The 21,222-nt window shown below is 38.6% G+C and overlaps 1 protein-coding gene across 2 annotated transcripts in view; it reads left to right on the top strand.

Moving 5' to 3' along the window:
• The first annotated feature begins 270 nt into the window (after positions 1 to 270).
• The window catches only part of LOC149816013 (uncharacterized), a 36,196-nt gene continuing 15,244 nt past the window's right edge, over positions 271 to 21,222 (top strand). Inside the window, exons 1-5 of one of the 2 annotated variants that reach the window (XM_089987082.1) lie at positions 271 to 642; positions 1,755 to 1,845; positions 2,019 to 2,182; positions 3,357 to 3,384; positions 3,585 to 3,693. In XM_089987082.1, coding sequence (XP_089843208.1) covers positions 430 to 642; positions 1,755 to 1,845; positions 2,019 to 2,182; positions 3,357 to 3,384; positions 3,585 to 3,693 — 605 coding nt within the window. In that variant the 5' untranslated portion in view covers positions 271 to 429. Of the gene's footprint in view, positions 643 to 1,754; positions 1,846 to 2,018; positions 2,183 to 3,356; positions 3,385 to 3,460; positions 3,694 to 21,222 lie in introns of those variants that run through there. The other variant, XM_089987083.1, reaches the window with a different exon arrangement.

Genomic DNA, 21,222 nt, shown 5'->3' with positions numbered 1-21,222 from the left:
AGAAATTGCCTTTTGAAGTTTCTAAATTTTATTTTGAAAATAACGTTCGGAAATTGGCGGTGGCTCATGAGTCATGGGACGGACAGAAAAAATTAAAAGAAAGAACAAAAAAAAAATGGAGAGGAAAGAACGGATTTCAGGGGATGAGGTGAGGAGGTCTGGTGGAGATCAATCAAGCCAATAAAGAAAATGATGAGGGCATATTAGGTATTTCGGATAACCACAAAAGAACTCCCGGCAAAGTCATTTTTCTCGCCTTTCCTTCCTTCTTTGGAGAGGTTAGAGCTTTAGAGCTTAGAAAGAACCAATCATCATAGTATACGCAAGCCCTGCGCTCTCGACCGGGGGAGCCGAGGAAGAAGCCAGAAGACACGAAACCGAAGAGGCATCGAGATGGAGGCCTGATCGACACCCAGCTCCCCTACGAGGATGGCGGATGTCCTGGACTCGAAACCCGATGCGTCCGGTCGTTCTGGGGTTGTCGCCGGGAAGGAGATGGACGAGATTCGCGTCCGGAAGCGGACGTTGGAGGCCGTCCTCCAGCAGTGCCAGAGAGCCCTTGAATTGATCGGGACGGTGGATGACCCGGCCGCCGCCGATGAGGAGGGCCCTTCTCAATCCGGCGATTCCGAGGCGGCCGAGGTCCTTTCTCTTTTTTGTTCCTGCTCTTGTTCTCGGATTCCGCATTATAACGGTTTCTAGATGCCGAATTCTTGGTGGTCAATTGAATTTGAAACCTCTCGTGATCTGTTTGTGTATCTCGGGAAACATAAGGGTTTTGATTGATGCGTTTTGGGGATCGTTTGCGTTTTCCACATTTCATGTTGAATAATCTGATGCATTGCATGTATTAGAGTTATGTTTTAAGTTCTTTGTTCTGTTTGTCGACTGCAAATTAGATTTTGGAAGAGAATTGGAAATTGAATTTGAATCATACTTCATGTTGTATGATATTTAATTGTGGTTTGAGGGAAAATTTCTGCTCTCTTGCTCGGTTCACTGGATTTTAGCTCCATCATAGCTTCGTTACGGCCATGTCCTTCCCTCTCAAGCCTCAATTGTCCGTGTGATGGATTGTTAGGGAAGCATCTTTTGTACTGAATGTTCTATTTGACAAACCTTACAATCTATCAGTGAATTTATTGTGAGAATCCTTTTTCTTGGTCTCATGAATCCCTCCCTTTCTTTTCTGATCAACTCCGACAACCCTAAGAGAAACTTCCATAGCTTTTGAAAAGACAAGATTGAGGGCGATTTCTTGGTTAGCTCCCGTTTCTCAAGTCAATAGCAGCCGCAGTGAAATTTACATGGAAGTAGAGTCGTTGTGACATACTAACTTTCTTGAGTAGAGTTCACAATGATAAATGCGTGAATAACTTTGGAGAAATGATGTTGGTTGTTGACATGCTCTGGCTATCAGATTCAGAAACAGCTGGGCCTCATCTTTGATACTTTTGCCAAGGCATTCAGATGTTTCTTTGAACTTCATACCAAATATATCGAAGCTGTCCGTCTTTGAAACCATCAGCCTAGAGAAGTCATATATTTTCATTATATGTGACTGAACTCTCTTGTGGCATCATAAATTATTATTATTATTTTTTTTTCAAGTGCCTTTTAGTAGCATAGTTAATGTCATAACCATGGATCTGAAGTCATCGCTAAGTTCTCATGTCAACCACCTTTTTTTTTTATTGTGATGGATTTGTGATTTTAATTTGTTTCTATTGTTGCTTTGCACTCCCTATACACAGTTGTGTGACCTTTTGAAGTCAAGAGTGGAGTCACCGAGCTTTCTTGAAAAGCTTGGAAGCATCCATGTGTCAATCCCTGAGAATGTGTCAGGTATCTTTTGGAAATTATATCTTTTAGTTGCCCTTTTTCTGTTTCTTTAATTTTTTCCTTGTCCTCTGTGTGATTTGGAATACCAGCTCGTGTTTGTACTCTCTGTAGAAGCTCTCCTATTATTCCATTTCTTGTTGAGATTAAATATGGACGACTGCTTGGCTTATTTGCAGAGGAATGTTGCTCATGGGATGTGGTTAGTGAGACCGATCTGTGGGGAGAACACATTGATGGAGATGGTGGGTCAGATGGGTACGTCGTGGTTAAGCAAGACGACATAGTGGAAGGAATTGCCTGTTTCATGGCTGCTTATCTGTTGTCGCTGAAGGAAACTAAAGTAGGTTGCTGTTGCATTTTATGTAGTTGAACTTTTGATACCTTTAACACTTTTTTGTTTATTTATAAAGGAAAAAACAGAAGCTTTCTTTCATAGTCACCGATATCGCCGATATATTGAAAATATTGTGAAAATATAAGAAATTTGAAGCCAAACGTTAGTAACGGGAACATATTGCGATATATTCAATATATCGGCAATTCATATATCTCGCGATAATATCGCGATATTATCACGAGATATATCGCTACAGAATCTGCATGATTTTCAGATTCTGATTTTTTAAAAAAGCCCCAAATTTATTATAGATAAAATTTTCGAAAAATTAAAGAAAAAAATGAACTTGGCCTCAAAATTTGGTTAAAAAACCAAATCAAATCGATGTGTTTTGCACATTTCGTGTTTTTTTTTCAAAAGATCTTGTTTTCAAAAAATATGAAAAATGGAGAATTTTAAAAACAAAAAAAAAATTACTATTAATTTCTATTAATAAATACGGAATGATTTGCAAAAAATCTTGACTATTGAGTGAGATTTGGGTAAGATATGAGAAAATCCCCAAATAGAGTGTCGTGAGGGGCTGTTTCTGAAAAAAGGTCATTTTGGGGATTATTCAAAACTTTAAAACATGGGGTTTTAAAAAGTTTTAAAGGGTAAAATAGGAAATAAAAGTAGAAATGTATTTTAAGGGTTTTAAAAGCTAACTTAGTTGCTCATTTATCAATTTATCTTGTCTATTTTAAGGTCTTTATTTTAGTTTTCTTTAATTTTTCTATTTTCAGTATTTTTACTTATTTTCTTAGATTTTTTTATTTAATTTTTTATATATTGCCAAGATATTGCCGAGATATTCCCGAGATTTATCAACTTTTGAAAATCTCTCCAAGAAATACCCTCGCCGATAAATTACCTTTAACGATACAAGTGACTAAGTTTCTTTTATCCTTGGAAAAACAGAAGCCTTTATCAGGAGATAATTTTTGAGTTGCAAGTAATTTTGCTGTCTATGCGTTTTTAAGGTTTTACATGTTTTCACTTGCATCTTGGACAGTTGTCGTCAGCATATTTACTTTGTTTCTGCACTTGGATTAGGATGACTTGAGAAGAATCTGATTTGTTTATTTAGCTTAGTCACTTGCTTGAAAAGTTTTTTTATGGGTTTTGCGGTTTGCAGGAACTAACACCCAATCAACTTCAAGAAGGTAAGTGTACTGCTCTTGGATCTTTTTATGAATCCAACTCTCATATGCCTCTGTTTTTGTATCTGGGTTTAAACAGAGAGAAGCAAACTTAACCATTGTGCTGGTCCTACAAAGACTGGAATGAAGTTATGAATCTTGTCCCAAGCTGTCAAAAGCGTGGAGTAATTTTGTGTTTCACTTTTGTGTTGTGAACCATGCAGCTCTTAGCAAGACATTCTCTGTGAAAAAGAAAAAAGGAAAACTACGGAGGGCATGGGATGGAAGCAAAGTTATCTACAATGTAGCTTCTTGGGGTGCCACAGCTATTGGGTGCGTGAGTATATTTTTAATGCTTTTTGGTGTAACTTTAAGTGTTATGTGTTGTTTTCGTGAACTATTCTGCTTGTTGTGCTTTGGGAATTTTAGCTGATATGTTCTTATTATGTTGACTGTTGAGTGATTTTCAAATCTTTTAGCAAGGTTTCTTCATTTCATTTTGTCCTTTTCTTGAGATTGGATATTCCTTTTTTTCCTTCTTGGGAATTAGCAGTTTTTGTGATCTACCTATGTATCTTGTTGCTCAATTCCTCAAATAATTTCACAGGACTTGATTTTATATGCTGATAAGTTTGTCTTTCACAGATATGCTGGAACTCAGTGCCAGTCCATTTTCTGCTGGTGTCATTGAATGCTTTTTGTTCCTATCAATGTGCTTCTTACTGTTCATTTAGCTAAAACCATATAGAGTGCCTTCATCCCAACCATTAGTGAGAATTGCCGGAAATTATTTTTGGCACATTTCATATGACAATAATTTTCTTGATTGAATGATCTTTTGGGTGCTCGTTTTATTCTAAGCAATCAACGCTATATTTCCTTCTGCAGTAATAATGAAATAAAAAAAAAATTGCACACGTTTTCCTGTGATCATCATAAAACTTCTCTTGATGCAAGGAGATGTCACAACAGTAATACTTGGCTATTCACAATTGCAAATCTTTCACTATACCACATCCCCATTTTCTCTTGACACTTGAACAGAGCGTCATTGGACACCAGTTCTGTTGCTTTTTCTTATTTTCATAGCCACACAAATTCGTGCAAGATTTTCTTAGGCAAAGGTGGCTTAGAAGCATGACTCGCTCATGGTATGAATTTCAGTGAGACAACCACAATAATTGGTTCTGTCCTCTTGAAAAAAATCCACTGCTAGGCTCTCAAAGACAGGCATATCATAGCAGCAATCAACTGCCTCAATGGAGTGTAGTGTGCATCTCTCATGTTTCCTGTTGCATTTATTTCCTTTGACAGAAACATAGTTCCAGAAGTCGGATAGTTTTCTCAATGCATTACAGGTGAGCTTCCATTATCCTTCTGATTCAAGAATTACAAGTCTCCCATGCATAGTCCCTTGTGCCTTGGATAAGCTTGTACTCTGAATTTTTGTGCTTAATAAGAATACGACAATACAGCTGGGATTTAGTTGACCCTGCACAAACTTCAATTTTCCAGCAACAACCGGAATTCCTGAAGTTAAATTTGTTATGCAACTCTAAATATTTTTCTGCCAATGTCCACAGCCTTATGGGTCCATTCACATTGTCTTTCTGTCCACCTAAATCAGATGGAAATTTCTCTTTCTCAACTAGTTTTATTTTGTCATCTTCTATTGTCATAGCCTCCAATTTTCTGTTAGTTCTGTAAACTTGCAGTTACACTCGTATACCAAATGCGTGTGTGTTCAGATGATGAGAGCAAGGTTCAAGTTGAACATTTTACCATCACCAACCCAATAACAATCATGCCCACACACACCCAAGCAGAATGGGTTAGTCAAGCGCAAACATCGCCACATAGTGGAAACTGGTCTAAGCATGTTGAATAGAGCATCTCTCTCGTATGAATTCTGGGTTAATGCCTTCCGAATAGTTACCTATGTTATCAACCAGTTGCCCGCCTTGGTCCTGAACCGCAAGTCACCCTATGAGATGTTTTTTTACCCAACTTCCTAACTACCATCACCTTCGTGTTTTTTGTTCTCTCTGGTATCCTCTTGTCACCCCCTACATGTCTAAGTTTCAGCCCAAAATCAAAGTTTGTATTTTCCTCGGCTATGCTTCTCGAAACAAGGGATACATATGTTATGATCCCCACTCTCACCGCACATACATTATCAGGCATGTCTACTTTGACGAGTTCACCTTTTTGCGAGTTTCCCTATCCACTTCGTCATCCTCCGTTGACCTCTCTCACTGGGGCTTTCCTGCTCCTGTTGTCCTTGCCCCTGCCTATGACAGGTTTGACAACACACACCCTGTTAAAATATATACATATACTTATATATATATACATATATGTATATACATACATATTTTATTTCTTTTTATTTTTCTGTACAACCAAAACCCGATAGGGGTGTTTTGGTAAATTACCATGTATCTTTTTTCTTTTTTGTATTTTTCTCTTTTCTTTCTTTTTACCTTTTTCTTTTCCTTTTTTTTTTTTTCATTACGAAGGACCACAAGGGGGCCCACCCATCTAGTTGTTGGGGCCCCAACAGTCATATTTATGACCGTTGGGGCTCCCAACGACTAGAAGGGAGCCCCCCTTGTGGTCCCTCTTTTTAGCTCTCCTCCTCTATAAATAGAGGAGGCTCACACTTGTATATGTATGGTTTTTTCACCCACCTTATCTCTTCAATAATATTAATCTTATGCCTTATAGGCACTTTACCCCTTAGTGGGTTACGTATGCACTCTTAGTGCTTGTGTTCTTGGCTTCTTCAAATTGTGTTTGGCATTTTTAGTGTTTTCGCCTTTTTCATTACATGGTATCAAAGCAAGGTTGGTGATTGGGATTCTAAGCAAGGAAGGTGATCGGGATTCTCTTCTTGTTGGTGTCTTGGGACTTGTGCCTATCAATTTTTTGAAGAAAAGAAGGTTATTCGGTACCTATGGAGCACGAATCTAAAGTGGAGCTCTCTTTTAAGCTCAATGAATCCAATTACTTTATGTGAGCCTCCGCTATGGAAAATCATCTAAGAGGTAAGAAACTTTGGGGTTTTGTTATGGGAACTACTCCCGAACCCTCTCTTGTTCTCACTAAAATTGAAAGTGGGATTGAAAAAGCTTTAGATGACGATGAACGCATCAAAGCTATCAATGACCATCAATCAAAAGTTGAGGATTGGGAAAGTAATCATGCCAAAATCTTGGCATGGTTTATGAACAATGTTGACCTCAAAAATTGTGCCAACATTGCTAAGTTTAGAAAAGCCAATGAAGCATGGTTCTTTCTTAAGGGTATGTATACCCAAAAGGATCTAGCTAGACAATTTTTTTGTCAAAAAAAAAATTAGATCTACTAGACACGCGGATATGAGTGTCCGTGACTACTTTAGTACTTTAACCTCCCTTTGGGATGAGCTTGTTCTTCTTGAGCCCAAGTGGGTAGCTCTGGAAGATGTTGAGATAAAAAGAGAACAAATTGAAAAGGAACATTTCTTTCAATTCCTCCATGGTCTTCGACCGGAATTTGAACAAGTTAGGGCATCCCTTCTTCATAGAAGTAAAACTTTACCCATTGAAAACGCTCTTGCCGAAGTATGCCAAGAAGAAACTCGTCTTGGCATAAGTATTAAGAGTGATGAAATTTTGGCCGTTACTAGGCCCGGATCAAATGTAAAAGCATATAGACCTCCCCACTTTAACAAAAATAATGGATATAGAAAGGGAATGATTTGTCACTATTGCAATGAACTGGGACATATCAAGCCGGTTTGTCTAAAGCTTAAAGGAAAAGTGGCCGTAGTTGGAGAAATTTTTTCAAAGAAGGAAGAAGAAAGTGTCAAAGAAGGAGATATCAAAGAAACTCTTAACCATATTTTTGAAGTTCTCCAACATCTTCTCAAGACTTCTTCTCCTTCAACATCGGGAGCCGCCATCGCTTATTCTTCATTACCTCCAGGTATGTGGATACTAGACTTTGGTGCTTCTTTTCATATGATATCTCATAAAAACTCTCTTTCTAATGTATTTTCCGAACCCATATCTTCTTATGTTTCAATGGCCGATGGGACATCTTTAAAAATTGAAAGTGTTGGAACACTTGATTTTAAAACCTCTCAAAACTTTTTTGTTCCTAAAGTAAGTGTCGTTCCAAAAATCATTATAAATCTTTTTTCCGTTTCTCAAATTACCGATCATGGATGCCAAGTCACTTTCTCACCTAAAGATTGCACCGTGCGGGATCTCCAGTCAGGAAAGCTGATTGGGCAAGGCCATAGAAGGGGCCATCTTTATTTTATGGACTTTTTGACGCTTCTATCAAAGTCATTTTGTAATCTTGTAAATGACAAAAGTATTGAAGTTTGGCATGAGAGACTAGTCACCCAAATTTTGTAAAGATGTCTCTTTTTTCTTTTTTGAACAATACTTGTAAAGTCAAACACATGACTTGTAAAGATTGCATTTTTGGGAAATCTAAAGCTATTCCATTTCCTCAAAGAAGTTATGTCACCACTTGGCCTTTTGAACTTGTTTGTTCCGATGTATGGGGACCTTCCCCTATTTTATCTAAAGGAGGCTTTTTATACTACGTGGTCTTTATTGATGATTTCACTCGATTTACATGGATTTACTTCTTAAGTCGCAAATCTGAAGTTTTCTCCTTTTTTAAAGAATTTCATACAATGGTTAAAAATCAATTTTTAGGAAACCTATCCATTCTTAGATCCGATTCGGGAGGCGAATATATGTCCAATGAATTTCAAATCTACTTGAAAGAAAATGGAATTTGTCATCAACGTTCTTGTCCAAACATCCCGCAACAAAATGGTCTTGCAGAAAGAAAGCATAGACACATAATAGAAACCACAAAAACTTTACTTGTTTCCAAGAATATTCCTAAATACTTTAAGGCCGAAGCGGTTCTAACCTCAACATATTTAATCAATAGAACACCATCTTCCTCTTTGAAAAATATTTCTCTATTTGAAAAACTTTATAATATGTCTCTTGACTACAAAAGACTAAAATTTTTTGGATGTAAATGTTATGTCTTAACTCACAAAAACGATAAACTTTCTTAAAGGGCAATTGAATGCATTTTCTTAGGATATGACGAAAAACAAAAAGGCTATCGATGTTTTGATCTATTAAATAACAAACTTTATATCTCAAAAGATGTTACTTTCTCAGAAAAAGAAAATGGTTTTTCGCATAAACTAAATGAACATGTTGATTATTCATTTTTGTTTGACTTATTGCCTCAAGAAAAAGATATAGATAATCATGTTAATATTGAACCTTGTGAGGAATATATTGAACCTACGGTTAATGTGCAACATGACCTTCAAAACTTAAATGAAAATGTACCAAGTCACACACAAGTCTATTCTAGGAGAAATGAAAGTAATCCTCCTTGTGCTCTTGAGAAATTCTCTCAAAACGAGTCAATAGAAGAATCCTCTCAAAGAAGATCAAATCGTATTTCTAAAATAGCTAATAGATTTGTATCTTATGATTCTTTTTCTCCAAATTTTCGAGCTTGTTTATTAGCTATTAACTTTTTCCATGAACCATCTCATTACAATGATGCTAAGCAATATGCTCATTGGAATGAAACAATGAAACTTGAACTTAATGCACTTAAAAGAGCACAAACATGAGAAATCATTGATCCCCCCAAATGGCAAGAAACCCATAGGATGTAGATGGGTTTTCAAAGTGAAAACTAAAAGTGATGGTTCTTTAGAAAGATTTAAGGCTCGTTTAGTAGCCAAAGGATATGCCCAAGAATATGGGGTGGATTATGATGCGACATTTGCCCCTGTTGCTCGCATGACTTGTGTACGAGCACTTATTGCAATAGCATTTATTAAAAAATGACTTATCTTTCAACTTGATGTTAAGAATGCCTTTTTAAATGAAAATTTGTGTGAAGAAGTTTATATGGAACCACCTCCGGGTATGAATTTAAATGGTAAAATTTTAAAATTAAAAAAGGCTTTATATGGACTTAAGCAAGCTCCTAAAGCTTGGTATGACAAGTTTAGTAATGTATTAATCAATTTGGGATTTATTTCTTGTTATACTGACAATGCTATTTTTGTTAAGAAAACAAGTGACTCCATTGTTATTTTACTTCTGTATGTTGATGATATGATCATCACTAGGAGTGACAAAAAGAGAGTAAATGATGTTAAGTCCATATTAATGAAAACTTTTGATATGTCTGACCTTGGATTTTTGAGATATTTTTTAGGTATTGAAGTGACATACTCTTCCCGATGATACATTCTATCTCAAATGAAATTAGCAGCAAACATTTGTACCAAGTCAGGAGTATCCGATGAAAAGAAAGTTGAAACTTCTGAAGTTATCAATGCAAAACTGAGACTTGAAGATGGTGTTCTACTTGCGGATCCACCCCCCTATCGTCAATTAATTGGATCTCTTACTTACTTATCCATCACCCATCCAGATATAGCTTATGCGGTTCATGCTGCAAGCCAGTTTCAACATGCACCTACTTCAGTTCACATGGCGGCCGTGATGCGAATTGTGCGATACATTAAAAATACCATCTCCAAAGGACTTTTCTTATCCTCTTCTTCATCTCTTGAATTAACTGCTTTTACTGATGCTGATTGGGGAGGAAATCTCAATGATCGTATCTCAACCACTGTTTTTTGCATATTTTTAGGTGAATCTCTCATTTCGTGGAGATGCAAGAAGCAACAAAAGGTCTCACTATCATCAACTGAAGCTGAATATCGGGCCATGACAATGACAACTATGAAAATCGTATGGCTTAGAAGTCTCCTTTGTGATATGAGCGTCCTCGTTTCTTCTTCCACCAAGCTGTGCTGTGATAACAAAAGCGCAATCTACATCGCAAGCAATCATACTTTTCACGAGCGGACCAAGCATATCAAAATGGACTACCACTATGTTCGAGACGAATATCTCAGAGTAACTATCACATTATCATATGTTCAGAATATCAGCTGACTGACTTCTTCACCAAAGCGCTCCCAACTCCACGATTTATGTTTCTTCTTAGCAAACTTTCAGTCTTCTCCCCGTAAAGTTTGAGGAGGCGTGTTAAAATATGTGTATATATATATTTATATATACATATATATATATATATAAGTATATATATACATATATGTATATACATACATATTTTATTTCTTTTTATTTTTCTGTACAACCAAAAACCCGATAGGGGTGTTTTGGTAAATTACCATGTATCTTTTTTCTTTTTTGTATTTTTCTCTTTTCTTTCTTTTTACCTTTTTCTTTTCCTTTTTTGTTTTTTATTTTTTCATTGTGAAGGACCACAAGGGGCCCCACCCATCTAGTTGTTGGGGCCCCAACAATCATATTTATGACCATTGGGGCTCCCAACGACTAGAAGGGAGCCCCCCTTGTGGTCTCTCTTTTTAGCTCTCCTCCTCTATAAATAGAGGAGGCTCACACTTGTATATGTAAGGGTTTTTCACCCACCTTCTCTCTTCAATAATATTAATCTTATGCCTTATAGGCACTTTACCCCTTAGTGGGTTACGTATGCACTCTTAGTGCTTGTGTTCTTGGCTTCTTTAAAGTGTGTTTTGCATTTTTAGTGTTTCCGCCTTTTTCATTACACACCCATCATCCAATCCTGCTACCCTTCCCCATGCTGTCGAGTCTGCCTCGAGTCCGACCGAGCCCATTTTCTCACCCATTTTCATGCCAGACTTGTCCTCATCGTTCCTACTGAGTAGTCGTCGGTCTGATATGCCCAGCGCTGGTCACGCTCCCCGCCCACGTTCAACTTCCTCATTTGAACCACTGCTCCCTATTTCATCAGTTTTTCCTGATCCAGTATATCTCGCGTCCCCTTGACCATGTTCATCACATGGTCACTAAGTCCATGACAGGATCTCTTAAACCCTGGTCCTTCCTATCTATGCTATATCCCATCTCTTAAGCATGTTTCAATGCTGAGTTGCTTGAACCTGAACCCACCTCCTTCAAACAAGCCAACTGGTTTCCTAAATGGTGGGCTGCCATGGCTGAGGAATACCAGGCTCTAATTCAGTACCTCAGATTGTTTTGGTTTGTGTGACCTCATCCGACATCAGATTGAGGTGAATTTCATTTCTTTGGATTACTTAGAGTGTTGGATACACTCTATAACAAAGAAACTTGGGAACTATGTCACATGGGTGCGGGTGCGGGGATTTGGCACTTCCAAAAAACTCGGGTGCGGGGGTGCGGCAGGGGCAAAAATGTAAATATATATATATATAGAGAGAGAGTGAGTGAGAAGAGAGAGAGAGAGAGTGTTCCCCTGGCACGGGTCCCAACTTTGCTATGTATTTTTTACTAAAATAAAATACAAGCAGACACGACACGGGAGGTTAATTTTTTTCGGACCCGACTTTGGTTTGAACACACAGTAGCGTACGGACCATCCGGCGGGTAAGAGACGAGTGACGCCAAGCGGGAAGGATCACGTGACTCAGCGGTCACATCAACAGCCACAGTCCCTTTAATTTTAATTTTCGAATGCGCCAAAATTCCCCCCCTCGCAACCCCGCCTCTTTGTTTCTCAATACTCAATAGTTACTATTCTTGTTTAAAGTTAGGAACGTCATTTCAGTGACTTCCTCTGACATCCATTACCATTTAAAAGTTAAGTCATGACTGTTCTGAAGCAAAAATCGAATGGCCAGATTTATTTAGAAAAAAACTTTTATACCAAATTCAATAAAGGTGGCATTAAAGTCTTGACTTTTATGTTCAATCGTTGTTTACCGCGTCACTCACTCGATGCCAACCCCTCGGTCACAGCGCCTACTTGACCCCATATAGTGAAGAGAGCGCGACCTAAATTTCCCTCCAAGCCCTAACACTCTCTCTCTCTCTCTGGGGTTAGGGGGATGGCAGATTTTGCTCCTAATGTGGAGGACGGAGAGCTCTGACTGTCGTCCGATGTGTTCCCGAACGAAATCTACTGTCCGAACCGTCACCGTCACCCTCCCTCCAAATTCGAACCGGAGTTCTGCGAGCTCACGTCCTTCGTGGAGAAGCTCGCCCACCAGCTTGCGTTTGTCATTCTGGACTATTCCCACCACTATTCTCCCCACCCTCTTCCCCACCTCAACCTCTTATCTCAAGTAAAATCCCAACGTCCCCTCTCTCTCTCTCACACACACTACCGTTTTTGTTGTTTGAAGGTATTGATCTCTCTCTCCCTCTGGGTTCAGGTGAAGCCCCAAACGAGCAATGAAGGGTACGCGTTTAGGCTACTCCACTTTTCAGGTAACCGGTTTTGCCAACAAACTGGTTCAGCAGAGCGTCTCGAGGCCGGTTCTCAGTTCTACTCAGCTTCTGATCAAACCGGGCCATAACCAGGTAAAAGAAAATGAACCAAAATGACCTTGGGTGCGTTGACCGCCTGGCACCCAGGGTCAGGTTGACCGCACCGGGTGCCGCACCCGCATCCGCGTCGCGTCGACGAGGGTGCAGCACCTGTCTAGCCGAATCCCTTTGACCTAGCTTGGGAATTATGTCAGATTTGAGGAAGTTACAATAGTTTATTGCTTAGGGCACAGAGGACAGAATTTGATCGAACAGGACAATGAAGTACAAGATTTTTATATGTTTGAAAATTCATTTCTCCCAACCCATGATGGTTTTAAACCTGAAATTTTTATTACAGTTACCCACTTTTAACTACAAACTCACAAAATTTTAGCCCCATCTGACACCTGTATAGTGAGATATAATGTTTTTCCCACAACCTGTTTTTTGCTTACTGTTAAACTATGAATTCTGTCATTTCTGACAGACCCGACTTTCCCAACCTGTTTGACCTACTTAAACCCATCTTCTTGACCTGATTTTTTTAATGATCCTAGCCAATACTACATACTTTGAAGCCACACTAAGCCCTGAGACCATACTCGGACCAAACCCAGAAGTCACAAAACCAAACCAGTTCTGTTAAAGACTAAACCTGCTGAACCACATATACATCATGTCTGACCACAAGAGTGAAAAATTCATGCAAACCTTTGAGAGAATCATCAAGGAGGTATCCAAGATGACATGGAGACATTTCTAGTAGAATGAGGAACCTTAAACCAGAAATAATCAAGGCGATATTGAATGATATTCAGGATGTACATTTGTTGGTTTTGTAGCAACAAGTGGTTGAAAGAAACCACATCATTCACCAAGTTGTGATCGTGCTCGAAGAGGCGCTTGTGAATCTTCAAAAGGCATTGTTTGGGGCTAGAACACGAGGAGTCAAGGAGCTTACCAAGGAGGTTAGAAGCAATACTTGTAAATAGTAGAAGAGCACCAAGCAAATGAAGACCGACCACAAAAAGTTGAAGCACTTCCAATATCTCTAACATGTAGCAAGCATGAAGAAATTCTAGCTGATGAGTCCCATAAGGAGTCACTCACATCCCTGAAAATAAAAGAAAAAGAAGCATCTAGTATAGAAAAAGATGAAAATGAAAACAAAGGGGAAGACCCAGATGAAATCTTAGTTAAGGATGATATTCAATTTGTTGTACATACCGAGGAATTGATATTACTGGATGCCAACCTTACTGCATTTTTTGCCAATCTTTGTGAGGAATTGGATCAGTTTATAGAAAATGCATGGTTGCCTGCTTTGTTTGCAGAACCGGGTGAAGGCTTCACTGAAACATCACAAGGAGATAGTCCTTGAGTACGCAAAAATACATCAAAACTTAGCCAATAAGAGGTGGTGTGATGTCCCTTCTAAAGAGAAATTTGTGGAACTGCAGACAATTCAAGTTGAATGGTGTCTGCTCAGTAATAAATGCACTATATTGCAACCAGTTCATCAACTTGAACCTGCGGAAACTCTATTGCTTATATAAGTTTAGCATAAGAATATCTTACTCAAGCCATCAACTTGAAGCTCCTACAGAGTGCGAGAAATTCTGTTGTTAAAAGGATACTCTATCCTCAATACCTATTTGCAGCAATGGATCCTTCACATGACATTCAAAGCTACTTATGCTAAGAAAATCCATGCATCGAATGTCCAATGTCATGTCAGCAAAGAAGTCTGTTCATTGAATAATAGAGCAGTCAAACTCGCAACGCTAATTAATGAGATGAGCAAACAAGTGATGCAGTTGTTGGGAGTAGAGTTTAGCTCAAACAAGCATGCACTCCTCTGCCCTCTACTACAGCTTTTAAATTCATTACAACAGGGATCATAACTTACGGCGTTCTTTAAACACCCATACAAGAGGCGAGTTGCTGCGAAGGGTGGATTGCTGAGTTCTGTTAAGATGGAGCTTGGCAACATCAGTTCACTTGACCATCTTTAGCTGACAGAAATCTCGGCAAAATCCCACTCTAAAACAGTAACATCTCCACTACTGCTGTGATTTCTGGATTGAATTTTTTCTTGCATCAGTACTACATCGAGAATAGAATGTCGGCACAAACTGAAATGACTTATTATCATCTGAGCAATGGAAATTGTCCATACTTCATTGTGCATTGAGTGCTTGGATGCTGGTGAAGGGGGGGGGTATCAGTTAGGGATGTAAACTGGTCGGTTGCAACCCGATACCTGATCCAAATACAAGTCTATTAAGCAGATTTGGTAGCCAAATCTGGATCCGATTAATGATCAGATCCGGTTTTGGTATTAAGTTTTGCATTCAAACCCGAACCCGAATCAGACCAAAAACTCTACCCAATTGAGTGTAAATACCAGGTTTTAAGCTAGTCAGATCCGGGTTTTGCGAATTTGAACATCGAACAGATTTTAAAATTTGTAGGTCATTTCAGAAAACACATCATTTTTGACGTATAATAAGATCATTTTCCATTTAAACAAGCTCTTTACAGCTGTACATAAGCCAAACTATGAGCAACTTGTTTCATTTCTCGGCCCTACTACTCTGGGCATTTGAGAGTTTTAGCAAAGATTTTTTTATAGAAAACACTCTTTATAAATTATAAGAACAAAAATGGGCTCAAAATGAAAATTTCTCAAAAAAGTTGGACCATGGCAACGTCAAAGAGTTTCAAGAACCCAAACCCTAGGGGTTAGCATAGTTGGAACAGGGTTAGACAGTCAATCAGGGTTCGATTCCTGCGAGCATTACTCCCCTTTGGTAAGCCGAAGCCGGTGAAATTTTTATCAAACTACCCCTAATTTAAGTAGATTAAGAGTTTTTGGATATAAATGTTTTGTACTTGTTGAGAAAAGAACAAATAAATTATCCCCCAAAGCTATTGATTGTGTGTTTCTTGGTTATGCGGAGAACAAAAAAAGGTACCAATGCTATGATTTAAAAAATGATAAGTAATATATTTCAAGAAATGTGAGTTTTCTTGAAAATGAAAAAGGTTTTAATATAGATAATCCTAAGGATGACTTCGAGTATTCCTTTTAATCTATGTCACACGGACTCGGCTAGGGGGTCGATGCATCCGCGTCGACACGCCCAGACACGGGTGCGGCTTCGGACACGGTCAACCAAGTGTCAGACTCGGTCAATGCACCAGGGTTGAGTCCTTCCACATTTTGGACTCGGTCAACTTTGGCCGAATCTATTTTGGTTCATTTTTTAGGGCAAAAAACTAAAAAAAATATTATATATATATATAGCTGAGTCCCCGTGTCCAAAATTTTTGAAATTGCGCCGTACCCGTATCGCACCCGCACTCGCACCCATGTGACATTAGCTTTTAATTTGATTTGCTGCCTAAGAAAAAATCGTGATGTTCAAACTTATTCCAGAAGAACTGTAGTAAATCCTTCATGTGCACTTGATAGGTATTCTCATAACCAAACTTGTGAAGAAACTAGTATTAGGAAGTCAAATAGAACCTTTAGGCCACCTAATAGGTGTGTTCTATGATTCATTTTCACCTAGATATATACTTTATCTTATGTCCATCTACTCATTCCATGTTTATATTTTTCCACCTGAATCCGATTAAGCCAAACCCGATTAAGTCGGACTTGGTAATGCCTAGATCCTACCCGAATCCGAACCGTTTACATCCTTAGGAACAGTGGGGTTTGTGGTGCTCCATCACCAACTGCTGACTGATATTTGGTTTTAGACTTTTAATTAAGGTCGTTTAGGGAGATTTATGTTGATGACTATTTGCTTTATATTGACCTTATCATGTATAAGGTGTTAAAAATGTAATACCATAATATAATTTCTTTTTTGTTTTTTACTTTAGTTATGTTTTCTAGTTAGAAACTAATTAGGATAGCTCTTTTAGTTTTCTTATTTTTATTTTTTAGACATTTTTGACCCTTTGCTTTTTTGACCAAAGTCAAAAAGCAAAATGTACTAGGGAGTCGTTGGACTCTCAACGGCTCTATTTAGAGCTGTTGGGAGCCCAACGACTCCCTATAGCTGCCTCTCTTATGTATTATAAATATGGGACTTCTCTCATTTGTAAAGCATGACTTTAGTAAGGGTTTTTTTACCCACTCAATAAATTCTTTTTCTCTCTTTATTGAATATCCTTTTTTTGGGTATTATTGTATTAATCCTTGTGGTTCTTGTGAGTGTTCTCTTTTTGGTATTTTGATTGAAGTGATTTAAAGCTTCTTTTGGTGATAATCCAAAGAACTCGTTATCTTACATGGTATCAGAGCTTGGTGATCAAGCTAAGTTTGTTTTCGGTGCATCGGAAAACATGCCACTTAAATTTTTTGGTGCCACTCAATTTTTCGGAAAGGGAGTTAAGTTCTATCGGGATCGTGCAAAGAACTTCGAGGAGCACTTGCACTCACTATCAGTGGTGGAGTACTTATTATCCTCTCTTTTCTCTCTTTACTTTTAACCTTGTAAAATGGATGACAATGATAATGTCACCGTTAAACCCATCAAGCTTAATGATTCCAACTATATTACATGGGATTCGATAATGAAGCACCTCATATGGGGAAAAGGGTTATGGGGATTAGTTGATGGTACCGATTTGGAACCTAAACTAATTCTTACAAAAGTGGAAGGAGAGAAAGAAATACTTCTTACCGTGGTTGAGAAAAACAAAGCCATTACCACTTACGAAAAAAGTGGAAAGAATGGAGGATGGGACATGCCAAGATTATGTCTTTGCTCATAAGTAGTGTTGACATAAAAAATGCTCAAGCCTTGCAAAGTTTGAATATACTAACGATGTGTGAGACTATCTTAAGAAAATGTATTCTCTTAAAGACACTATACATGTGTACAACCTTCAAGACAAAGTTCGCAATATGGTTCAAGGGGACAAAAATATTAGAGAATACTATAATAGCTTATCTGAGTCATGGAAAGAATTGACTCTCCTTGAACCAAAGTGGCATTGTCTACGAGACATAGAACTCTGCCAAAATCAAATGAATGCAAAACATTTTTTTTAATTTATTAATGGGTTAAGATCGGAGTTTGAATCAACCAAATCCGTTCTTCTTCATCGAGGAAATGTTCCTTCCATAAAAGACACAATAGAAGAGTTAAGTATCGAAGAAAATAGGCTCAAGAAAAGAATCTTTAAGAGTGATGATGACTCGCTTTTAGTCGTATCTAAACCGAAAAATCATATTCGTACATACAAACCTCCACACTATGGGTGGACAAATGATAAAAAATAAGGAAATGAATTGAAAAAAAAGAAAAGTCATTTGTTATTATTGTCGAGAACTAGGGCATGTAAAGACTTACTATCCAAAATTTAAGAAATCCTATGAAAAGGTAGCTACGGTCGAATCCCTGCAAGATTCAAGTGAGTCATCTATTGGAAGCATGTCTCTAGCATGAACCTAGCCCAGACCATTGGGCCCACATTAAACAAATTCTGCATTATTTGAAAGACATAATTAGTCTGGGTCTATAAATCAAAAGGGTTCCCTCTTTTTTATTGTCGGTGTTTTCTAATACTGTCAGATGATCATAAATCTACAAGTGGTTATTTGACTTATATGAAAACCAATCTATTATCATGGAGCTCACTAAACAACATATTGCTGCCAAGTTCAACACAAAAGCATAATGTAAATTCTTTGCAGGTGCAACATCTGAGCTAACCTGACTCAAACAATTATTATCAGAATTGGATGTCCTCCCTTGTGAAGTTCTTATCTTATGGTATGACAATCTTGGTGCCATATATCTTGTTGTTAATCTAGTGTTTCATGCATGAACTAAGCACATCAAAATTGATTATCATTTTGTGGGAGAGAATGTTGCTAGAGGTGAAATTGATGTTCAATTTGTTTCCTCCCAAGAACAAGTTGTTGATTTCTTGACTAAGCCGCTTTTTGGCCCAAGTTCAGTTATTTCAGAGCCAAGCTTAACCGCTTGGAGGTAGGTTTAAGGGGAGAATGTAAAGTTGACAGATTCAGATTGAAACCCAGGTCCACATCCTGGACTAAGCTCCACCGTAGATAAAGAGAGCATACATAAAGTGAAGCTCCATGTGTGCTCTCACGTTGACAAGGACTCTAATGTGAACACGTTAGTTGTTGGTATAAGTCTTAATGTAAATGAGTGTACCATTAAAAAAGACTTTCATCAACTATAAGTTGTTGGTATAAAGACTTTCATCAACTATTGGCCGAGGCCCCTGTCAGCTGTTTTGTCAGGTAGGGGCCGATGCCCCTGCCATGCGTGACCTTGTTTGGCAGGGGTAGAGGCCCTTGCCCTTCGCTTCCTCGTCAGGTAGGGGCCGAAGCCCCTGTTATTTTATTGTTCTGTCGGAAGGAGCCGAGGGCCCCTGCCGCCTTGCTGTTTTCGGCAGTGGCTCGTCCCTGTCGCCTAAACCTACCCATATCCTCATCGCACCATTAATTAGATTAGCTTAATTAAATGTTTCGCACTCTTGCAGATTTACGCAACAGGTCTCGATCGTGCTCTGCGGCTCAACCCTCATATTATCCTCACGCGTAGGCGTACGCAGTTGCACGACATCCCAAGGTAGGGTAAAGTCGCACAAGGGGCAATAAGATCTAATTAAGTTGAAATAATTAAAATGTCTATGCTAGTTGTACTTAGATTTATACTGCTGTTGCGTGACTTATTATTCTTGTCTCCATGTTTATGAGTCGAGGTACGGTTTTACTCTTCGAGTATTAATTTGTGTATTTGCTTACGTGTTGAAGGTGGTTTCGCACTTTTTGCAATACTTATGCCCTAAATTGCTTGCATGTATACTTGCCTGTACCTTTCTATGGGTGGATGTACAATTTCATTATTCGATTATTATTTTGCGTAGTGTTTATGAATTTGAGGTGTGGTTTCGTATTTCTTGAAATACATATGCCCTTGTTTGCTTGCATCCATTTTTGCCTGCACGTTTCCTTTGAGTGAGGTACGACCTTGTGTCTCGTGTATTACTTATGACCTTATGTGTTTGCCTGTCTAAGTGGTCAATGTATGGTTTTGGTACCTCATGTATTACTTATGTGCTTTTCCCTCGATGTGCGGCATCGCAGGTCGAGAGTTGTTTGTTGACATGTTATAACCTGCATATGCTCACACTCATGGTAAATATGTACTTACATAAATGTAGTCTTGTGCCTATCCTGTTATCACCTGTTTTCAAAACACTAGAAGTTGCACTTGTGCACTATAGTTCTTTTAAAGAGGATTTCCTTCTGCAAACCCAGGGCTCTTCAAAATGCACAACTTTTGCAAAGTATGATTAAGTCTTGCAGGATTGCGAAGTCACATTTGGCCCCTCCCAAGTCCACACACTTGGGAGAAATGTTTTATAACCTTGACTCAAGTTGCGGCTCATTTTGAATAACCCCGATCAGGGGCATGAGCATATGAATGAGTGGGGTTCTGTTGAAGGACCCATTCTTTATGTATCAATCTAGTGTAACTTGTCGATACTAAGATAAATTTTGGATGTAAGATTGATAGTGTTGTGTCTTGTGTGAATGACTTAATGTGGCATTATGGCTTTTAAGGATGAATCGTGCCAAATGAGCACTTTTATATTCTTTGAGTTGTTATGAAGTTGTGTGTTGGGTATCCCTTTTGAGAAGCCCACAAACCTCCCTGGTTCAGTATAGCGTACTTTTAGACATGCACAACATGTTAAGTACTTTGTTGATCGGACGAGAGATCCGAGATGACCTTGCATCATGAAATATGAAAAATGTTGTTGAAGTGAATTCAAGATTTATCTTGTCAGGCTGTGTTGTATTAATTCTTTTGCAGATAACATCTGTTGGGGTTTCTTTTGTGGAACCATATCCCTTTCATCGTAGTCGTACTTATGACATGTACGACCGTACTTTTGACAAGTACGTCTTCTTACGTTGCGATGATTGGATGAGTAGGTTGTGGCAACCTCGAAGAACGCAAATAACAAAATGTTGTGATCACCTAAATAAGTGATGTTTTCGCCTTCACCGGTAAGATACTCGAGTGGGTCGAAAGACCAGAGTATGTAGAATGAGTCTTCAGTTAACTACCCCTGATGTACTCATTCGAATCGCTGACTCCTGTCAGGAGAGAGGACAGGAAGGTACAAAACTTCGATGGACAGGCCATTAATGGCAGTTACGAGCAAAAGACTCGGCTTCCCCAGTCATCGGAGTTAGGGGAATGGGACTACCATAATTATCCTAGGTGGTAGCTCTCCATGTTTGGGATGCATCCATTGTTTATGCTGCTTTGGGGATTTCTCTCTTGGTCACCGACCGTCCCCTTAGGTGCGGACTAAGTCAGCTATCCGGGTTATCATAAAATACATAGCATAATAAACCCCCGGATCAGTCTAGGCTGTTTCTAGAGTCGTGTCTTGTGCGTACCCGCTTGGCCAGTTAATATCGAAACAT

Source organism: Nuphar pumila, chromosome 14 (genome assembly GCF_984573655.1).
Source record: "Nuphar pumila chromosome 14, dmNupPumi1.hap1.1, whole genome shotgun sequence".
Lineage (NCBI taxonomy): Eukaryota > Viridiplantae > Streptophyta > Magnoliopsida > Nymphaeales > Nymphaeaceae > Nuphar > Nuphar pumila.
Note: the sequence above shows the minus strand (reverse complement) of the source record. Positions and strands in the feature narration are given on the sequence as shown.